Genomic DNA, 8,770 nt, shown 5'->3' with positions numbered 1-8,770 from the left:
AAATTAATTGTATGATATTTAATAAAAAAGAAAAAGATAATGATAATAATAAAAAAATTAAATAGGTGGAAAAAATAATAGTCATAACGGTGACAACAACAAAAGAAAAAAAAAGAAAGAAAAAAAAAAAGAAGAAATGACAAAAACGCGTACCAAAAAGAAAAAAAATACGTGTACATCGATTTAGTTAGATTTAGTAAAAAAAAAATTATTTAATTATTAAATTTTTTTTAATAAAAATGTCTTTAAATTTTTTATTAATAAAAATATCTTTAAATAATTTTAAAATATGTCAAAAATATTGATTTATATTTAGAAATTTGGTCCATTAATAGAAATACGTATTCAAAGTCTCAAACTCACTTGCTAATGTCAATTTTATTTGTCACACAAAAATTTAATTTATTGCATCACTCTTTTTTTATTAACTTAGAAAGTTTAAGTTTGTGTGGTTTTAAAATAATTTAAAAATTATTTTTATTGTTAAATAATTTGAGAATATTATTGTCCCCTACAAAATAATTCAGGGTGCATTTTGGTAGTTTACCCAAATATATTATGGTAATTGTACTCAGAGACAAATTGGTTAGAAATTCTGAAATTGTGAATGTGAATGCGGAAAGAAATTGAGAAAGAATAAACAGGAAGCAGAGGAGAACTAAAGTAACCTAACCAAACAAAACCAACCGGAAGATCCCGTGCGGTGCGGTGGTAATGGAACCGGAAGTGAGCATCGAGGGCTCCGCCATGATCCAGGTGGCGGTTCTCCCAATCGGTCCGGTCCCCCCTAACTCCCTGCGCGACTATTATTCCATGCTCCTGCCACTCCACACGATCCCTCTCTCCGCAATCAGATCCTTCTACACCGAGCACCAGAAATCCCCCTTCGCTAACCAGCCATGGGACTCCGGTTTCATTCGCTTCAAATTCGTTCTCGGCGGCAACTCTCCGTCTCCGTGGGAGGACTTTCAGTCACACCGCAAGACCCTCGCCGTCGTCGGACTCTGCCATTGCCCTTCCTCCCCTGATCTCGACTCAGTCATTGATCAATTCAACGCTTCTTGTAGGTCCTACTCTTCTTCCCTTGTGCATCGTTGCTTCGCCTTCTGCCCCAACGATTCCCAGGTAAGTCTCTTTCCTTCTCTCATTTGATTCTCCAGTGTGCTTCTAATTCTAGCTGAACTTACTTGCCACCATGATCCAATGAGATTTTTTAGTCTTTCCAAAGATTTAGCATCAAATGAACTGCTTCTGATTCTGTTTTTCTAAGCGTTAAAACATAAAACTGCCTTACTGCCTTAATATGTTCAATTTTGAGGGATTAAGTCCTGATGAATTGTTTAGTTTTGGAAATGTTTTTGTTATTGGTATCAATTCATCGTTTTGATTTGTTAGTATTACATAGCGCAAGTGACACAGTTACATTTGTTGCTATAATCCACTAGGATTGATTCCTTGCTGAATTTGTTCAGTTTTGGAAAGTTTTTAAGATTTGAGAAGTAAGTTCTTGATCTACGACTGTTATTGGATAATATTCTATGATGAAGAGGTTTTTGAGTGAAGAGAATGAAGAGGAGTGTATAAATTTATTTTTAAAAAACTAATAAAAATAAAATGGCACATTCTCCTACATAGCTATCTATGAGAGTGAATCTTCATCTTTTTACCATAGCATGCACTTTATTTATTTGTTTAATTATTTATTATCTTGTTTGCGATTTAGTGAGAAATGGATAAAAGGAGTAGTGTATTTGTTTATCTATTGATTATTGTTAGCAATGTAACGGAGAAATATGGATCTAGAAAGAATCTTATGTGTTGTTTCTGTTGTGTTATGTGGTTGTAGCTTGAGGAAGGAGGAAGGCAAGGGGGGAATTTGAGGTTGTTTCCACCTGCGGATCGTCCAACATTGGAGTTTCACCTCCACACTATGATGCAGGAAATAGCAGCATCACTGCTTATGGAATTTGAGAAATGGGTGCTACAGGCGGAGTCTTCTGGAACCATTCTCAAGACACCACTGGATTCTCAAGCCGGTCTCAGCTCAGAGGAGGTCCATGTTTAGGTGTCCTGATTTTGTATTTTTGGCCATTTTTAGTGGTGTTATTTATATTTGATAGTGGACACTTTTCCCTTTCTTTTCCCTCTCTACTTGTTTTGTAGTTCAGTTTGATTGATCTTTAGTAATTTGTGGAAACACAGGTTATCAAGGCCAAAAAGCGGAGACTTGGACGTGCACAGAAGACAATCGGTGACTACTGCTTGTTGGCTGGATCCCCAGTTGATGCTAATGCTCATTATTCTACGGCATTGGAACTTTGTAGGTTGACTGGGGATTACTTCTGGTATGCTGGAGCATTGGAGGGTAGCGTTTGTGCCTTGCTGGTATTTTTGTCTTCTTTCTTTGTTTTTTTTTCATGTTCCATTCTTGAGAAATTCCAAGTGGTGGGGAAGATTTGAGTTGAAATTTATTACTATTTCCAGTTCCCTTTATCTATCACTTTTAATGGGAAATTTTGTGAAAATTTTTTGTTTTCTGTTTTCACATCCTGTTTTTTCTTTTACCTTTACAAAATTCTAAAGACAGAAAACATTGAAAATGAATATGAAAACATAAACCAAATGCGCCCTTAATAATTTATTTTCCAACTTCACCCTTTACGTTTTATAGTTGATCCAAGAACATAAAATGCCATTAATAGAGCAAAGTTGATTTAACTAGATGTTGAAAATTATATAAAGCTTCTGGTAAAGAAGTATTGATTTTAGGTTGTGTAAGTCTTATGCATCTTGCTGAAGTATAAAGAACTTTTAACTTCATTCATATTGCTTCTACACCAGGTGATATGATTTTATTAGATTGTTGGGGTATTCTTCTGGTATGCTTTGTATTTTGAGCTTTGTGTATTGTATCTCTGATTGCATGTTAATGGTTTTTCAACACTTATCATTTGATGATTAATGTTGTAATTTGAAATCAGATTGACTGATTAAGAGGATGCACTATGGCAATATCTTATTGTTTATATGCCTACTTTAATAACCTGTTGCTATGAAATGAGATGTAGTGGCAATGCATGAGATAGGAATATAGATATGATGACCATGATTGTAATGAAATTTGTTCATCTGACTATTTCTAGTTTAAAATCACTATTTATTTCACTTAATTTTGTTGAATCAGATTGACCGTATGGGCCAGAAAGATTCAGTGGTTGAGGAGGAAGTTAGATATCGTTATAATAGTGTCATCTTGAATTACAAGAAGTCACAAGATAATACTCAACGGTAAAACTTCTGCTGTGAGTTTTAATTATCTGATCTCTTTAACACATTCTATGAGTTTTAATTAACGAGTTAATACTCAAAGTAGTCCCTGAACTTAAAATTGCCCCAAATTTGTCCCTCAACTTAACAGTGGTTGTCCCTGAGATACTTTCCAATGACGAAATGATGACGTGGTTGGATGGAGGCCACATTGGAAGTCACGCTGGACTGATAAAACGTCATCGTTTCATTTTTGGCGCCCAAATAGAACATGAACATCGTCCTTTTGGGTATTTTGAGGGGTAAAAAAGGACGATGTTCATGTTCTATTTGGGCGCCAAAAACGAAATGGCGATGTTTTACCAGTATAGCGTGGCCTTCGTCCAACCACGTCATTATTTCATCACCAAAAAGTATCTCAAGGACGACCATTGTTAAGTTGAGGGGCAACTTTGGGACAATTTTAAGTTCAGGGAAAGGATCGACTGCTCAGGGACCACTTTGAATAATAACTCTTTAATTAACTGATCTCTCTAACACATTCCATGAGTCAACTTTCCCCTAAACATGTTTTTTTAATTATTTTTTTCTCTGCTGCAGAGTTTCTCCCATAACTTTTGAACTTGAAGCTACTTTGAAATTAGCAAGGTTCCTTTGCAGGTAGGTGGTACTGTTGTTTTACTATGTGATGGATGTGCCATCTTGGTTTATTTTTATTTTTTTGTAGGAGGTGCTTTGTCGGTGCATTATGAATGTAAAATTAATTAACCTTGGTATTCTTCAATAAAAAATATGTATTGTTTCCAAGTCCTTGTGAATTTTTTATTTTTGACTTTCAGAAGTTAGATCAACCTTTCTGTTAGTACTTCGTAAATTTATATCTGATTAGTTAAAACAGTTAATATATCTTTGCTTTGTGTTGGAAATTGTTCGAGGAACTTGTAGTGTGGTACTGCTTTAATCAATGTATTTCCATTGTTTTATTCTTTCTAAAACAGCGATCTGTATTCTCTCAATCTGCAGGAGAGAGTTGGCCAAGGAGGTGGTTGAGTTGTTGACCACTGCTGCCGATGGTGCTAAATCTTTAATTGATGCAAGTGATAGACTTGTATTATATATTGAAATTGCTCGTTTGTATGGTAATCTTGGGTACCAGAGAAAAGCTGCTTTCTTTTCTAGGCAGGTTGCTCAGTTATATCTTCAGCAAGAAAATCGATTGGCTGCAATTAGTGCTATGCAAGTTTTGGCAATGACAACAAAAGCGTATCATGTTCAAAGTAGATCCTCAATATCAGATCATTCTCAGAAAAATGTGAGTTTACAACACTGAGCTATCTATGCACCACATCTCTTTTGAATACTGAACTGCCTAGTCACACAGGCCTTGCTTTTTTAAAAAGATATATGATCATGTTATGCCTTGGATGGATACATTTTGATTTGAAACTTGAATTTTCTTACTTTTACACATCATGTGTGCACTACCTGAACCTTCCCGGCATCTTGTTTTGAATTTTAAGTACATCATATAAATTATTGAAGGTGAAAAATCTAACATGAAAGCTTTGACTGAAATTAGAGACTCAAAATGACATTGATAGATTGAAGAGTTTTTTCTTAATAAAATAATTCATTTTTAATGTAATTCATACCATTAATTATTCACAGAAGGGAAACGGAGATGGTGGGAAAACTTATCACCAATCAGCAGTTTCATTATTCGAGTCTCAATGGAGTACCCTCCAGATGGTTGTGCTGAGAGAAATTTTGCTCTCTGCAGTTCGTGCTGGAGATCCTCTTACAGCATGGAGTGCTGCAGCCCGACTTCTCAGACACTACTATCCTCTAATAACTCCTGCTGGTCAAAATGGCCTTGCAAATGCCCTTTCAAATTCAGCAGATAGGCTGCCACCAGGGACACGATGTGCTGATCCTGCTTTACCTTTTATAAGGTGTTTACTCTGTTAAAGATTTAATTTCCAGTTCGACAATTTACATCATGACTATTCAATACAAATGGACAAAGGGTAACAGTTTGATTACTAATTGTTTTCAGGTTGCATTCTTTTCCGCTCCTCCCGATACAAATGGACATTGTAAAACGGAATCCATCTAGACCAGACTGGTGGGCAGGTTCTGCTCCTTCAGGTCCATTCATTTATACACCCTTCAGTAAAGGAGATCCAATCAATGTCAAGAAGCAAGAACTTATCTGGGTTGTTGGAGAACCTATCCAGGTCATGGTGGAATTGGCAAACCCATGTGGCTTTGATTTAAGGGTTGATAGCATATACCTATCTGTTCATTCAGGAAACTTGGATGCTTTTCCCATGAGTGTAAAACTCTTGCCAAATTCATCGAAAGTGATCACCTTATCAGGCATTCCAACATCAGTGGGGCCGGTTACAATTCCTGGGTGCATTGTTCATTGTTTTGGTGTTATTACTGAGCATCTTTTTAAAGAGGTTGACAATCTGCTTCTTGGGGCCACCCAAGGGCTTGTCCTTTCTGACCCTTTCCGATCTTGTGGATCTCCAAAGTTGAAGAATGTAACAGTTCCAAATATTTCTGTAGTTCCACCACTTCCGTTGCTGATATCACGTGTTGTTGGAGGTGATGGTGCCATCATTTTATATGAAGGTGAAATTCGTGATATATGGATAAGTCTGGCTAATGCAGGCACAGTTGCAATTGAGCAGGCGCATATTTCACTGTCAGGGAAAAATCAAGATTCTGTGATTTCATATTCTAGTGAGACTTTAAAATCTTGCCTCCCTCTAAAGCCTGGTGCTGAAGTGACAATTCGTGTGACCTTGCGAGCCTGGCAGGTTGGATCAGTGGATGTTGATGCTGGTGCTGGGAAGGCTGTCTCTGGAAGCAATGTGAGGCACATCAAAGATGGAAGCAGTCCATCACTTATGATCCACTATGCTGGTACCACTTTAAAAACACAGATTCTGATTGTTTCTTGCTTTCTTCATCAATTTATCTTTTACCTCCTTTTTGGTGGTGTTAATGGCCCTTTTAGAGTTATATATTTGTCAAATATGCATAGATATTCTCAATGTAGCCATGTAGGCTTTAGTTTTGCAATTTATACTGTCTGCTCCCATTTCTTTGTACCTTTATTTCGATCCAAAACATGAGACTAATCAGTCTGTAGTAGTTGCATCAGAACATGCTAAGATGAAACGTTATATTAGTGGACCTCAACATTTGAATCATTGTCATTTTCCCTTTTTCAATTTCCCCTTGTCTTCCTCTCCTCCAGAGATGCCAACTTATTGGTGCGTGGCTGGTCCATTACACGTCAGAGTGTGAAAGTCACAGACAGAATATGAGACACATCAGACATGCATCCAATATTAAGTATTGATATCCCATATTTTTTTATTGAAAGTACTAATCATATGTCCCATGTGAGGAGCTTACAAAGTGGTAAATATTTGCACCTTGATGCTTGTAAATTTTGAATATATAGACGTCTTGAACAATTTTTAATATACAAATGGGTGTTTGTATTCTGCTATTAGAAGAGTTAGTGTCTCTGTCCATGTTGTGTCAAGGGTCCATGTCAGTACATGTGCTACTTAGGTTACATCGGTGTTCTCTTGTATATTATTCTATCATGGGCAGTCCATATATGTGGATAAAATAAGGTTCACTATGGATCTTCCAGCATGTGGCAGATTGGCATTCTTTATAGGAGAATGATAATAATACTCTTTCCATTTTTGTTTCAGGACCACTTCAAACCACTGGAGATACTCCACCAAATACATCTACTGTGCCCCCTGGCAGACGCCTTGTTGTTCCCCTGCAGATTTGTGTTTTGCAGGGTTTGTCTTTTGTAAAAGCTCAGCTTCTTTCAATGGAATTTCCTGCCCATGTCGGTGAAAATCTTCCCAAGGTTGATGATCTAGATTCCACAGGACATTTTGACTCTACAACAAACATGGACAAATTGGTGAAGATAAATCCTTCCAGAGGAAGTTGGGGACTGAGATTTCTCGAACTCGAGTTATCTAATCCAACTGACATTGCGTTTGAAATCAATGTCTCCATCAAACTAGACAAATCTAGCAACGAGGGAAATCATTCTGCTGATCAGGATGCTGCTGAACACAGCTATCCTAAGACAAGAATCGATAGGGATTGCTCGGCAAGGGTTCTAGTGCCACTCAAGCATTTCAAATTACCTGTTCTTGATGATTCCTTTTTCATGAGGGACAATCAGGCAGATGGCAGAAGCACACCCTTCTCTCAAAAGAACACAAAAGCCGAGCTCAATGCTTGTATCAAGAGCCTTATCTCCAGGATCAAGGTTCGGTGGCATTCGGGACGCAATAGCTCTGGCGAGTTGAATACCAAGGACGCGATCCAGGCGGCATTGCAGACATCAATCATGGATGTCCTGCTGCCAGATCCACTGACTTTCATGTTCAGGCTCACTGGACATGATGTTGAATCAGAAAAACCTGATTCTGATAAAGAATCTAATATCGGCGAATCTTCTGCTTCCAGAGGTTCAGTCATTGCACATGAAATGACGCCAATGGAGGTTCTGGTTCGTAATAACACAAAGGATATGATCAAAATCAATTTAAATATTACATGCAGAGATGTAGCTGGGGAGAATTGTGTCGATGGAACCAAAGCAACTGTTTTATGGACGGGTAATGTCCATAATAATTGCTTTCCACTTTCTGCAATTGGCATGCATTTGTAAACTTTTCTAACACTTATGTTTTTGCTATAATCAATGTTTTTCAGGTGTTCTAAGTGACATCAGTGTGGAAATTCCCCCGCTTCAACAAATCAAACATTCTTTCTGCTTGCATTTTCTTGTCCCGGGAGAGTACACGCTATTAGCCGCAGCAGTGATTGATAATCCAAGCGACATTCTACGTGCTCGTGCAAAGGCCACCTCACCATCCGAGCCAATTTTCTGCCGGGGACCACCGTATCACGTTCGTGTTCACGGAACTGCTTGACATTTTTTGTCTATGAATACGATGTGAACTTCATGAGCTTATATTTGTAGATTTAGGGTGTTATCATTTGTATGAGTTTTTCATATGATCCCCCCTGGGTTCTTCTGATTTATATTTCTTGGAGCCGTGCTCTCCAAATTAAGAATCCAACTGAAGACATTGAGGTTTCAACTGTAAATCATGTCAAATTCGATTGTGCTGTGATGCGAGAGTTGCCAACGTGCTCAAATTTATTAATAAGTACACAATTCACACACTAAAGGTTATTAAATCTCATCGCAGTCTTAGCTGGAATTTGAACTTGGTGTAGCTCTTTTTTTTTTGTTTTTTTTTTTTGGTCAGGGTGTAGCTATTTAAAAGGCAGTCAAATCTATGATCTCATCCATGCTTCAGTTGCGGGTCATGCATTCTTGTATAGATAGGTTTACTGGTTGGGAGACAACGGCCAATCCAATAATCCCAAGTAGTTCAGAGTTTATTGTTTCAGAGTATTGGACTTCCATGAAACC

At 37.4% G+C, this 8,770-nt stretch overlaps 1 protein-coding gene across 1 annotated transcript; it reads left to right on the top strand.

The window, feature by feature from the left end:
• The first annotated feature begins 526 nt into the window (after positions 1–526).
• On the top strand, positions 527–8,532 carry LOC112697532 (trafficking protein particle complex II-specific subunit 120 homolog). The gene is made up of 10 exons (XM_025750760.3): positions 527–1,125; positions 1,847–2,053; positions 2,203–2,385; positions 3,185–3,288; positions 3,868–3,927; positions 4,291–4,579; positions 4,936–5,219; positions 5,324–6,201; positions 7,011–7,943; positions 8,041–8,532. Exons 1-10 carry the CDS (start codon positions 715–717, stop codon positions 8,259–8,261), a joined length of 3,570 nt encoding a protein of 1,189 aa, XP_025606545.1. The 5' UTR covers positions 527–714; the 3' UTR covers positions 8,262–8,532.
• Positions 8,533–8,770: the final 238 nt, after the last annotated feature.

This window comes from Arachis hypogaea, chromosome 16 (assembly GCF_003086295.3).
Source record: "Arachis hypogaea cultivar Tifrunner chromosome 16, arahy.Tifrunner.gnm2.J5K5, whole genome shotgun sequence".
In the NCBI taxonomy this organism is placed as follows: domain Eukaryota; kingdom Viridiplantae; phylum Streptophyta; class Magnoliopsida; order Fabales; family Fabaceae; genus Arachis; species Arachis hypogaea.
Note: the sequence above shows the minus strand (reverse complement) of the source record. Positions and strands in the feature narration are given on the sequence as shown.

Bases quoted from the DNA above. Each gene is read 5' to 3' on its own strand.
- LOC112697532 (XM_025750760.3), top strand. From the start codon at position 715: ATGGAACCGGAAGTGAGCATCGAGGGCTCCGCCATGATCCAGGTGGCG. The intron at 2,386-3,184 runs GTATTTTTGTCT...TTGTTGAATCAG, and splicing joins GTAGCGTTTGTGCCTTGCTG to ATTGACCGTATGGGCCAGAA. The intron at 7,944-8,040 runs GTAATGTCCATA...AATGTTTTTCAG, and splicing joins AGCAACTGTTTTATGGACGG to GTGTTCTAAGTGACATCAGT.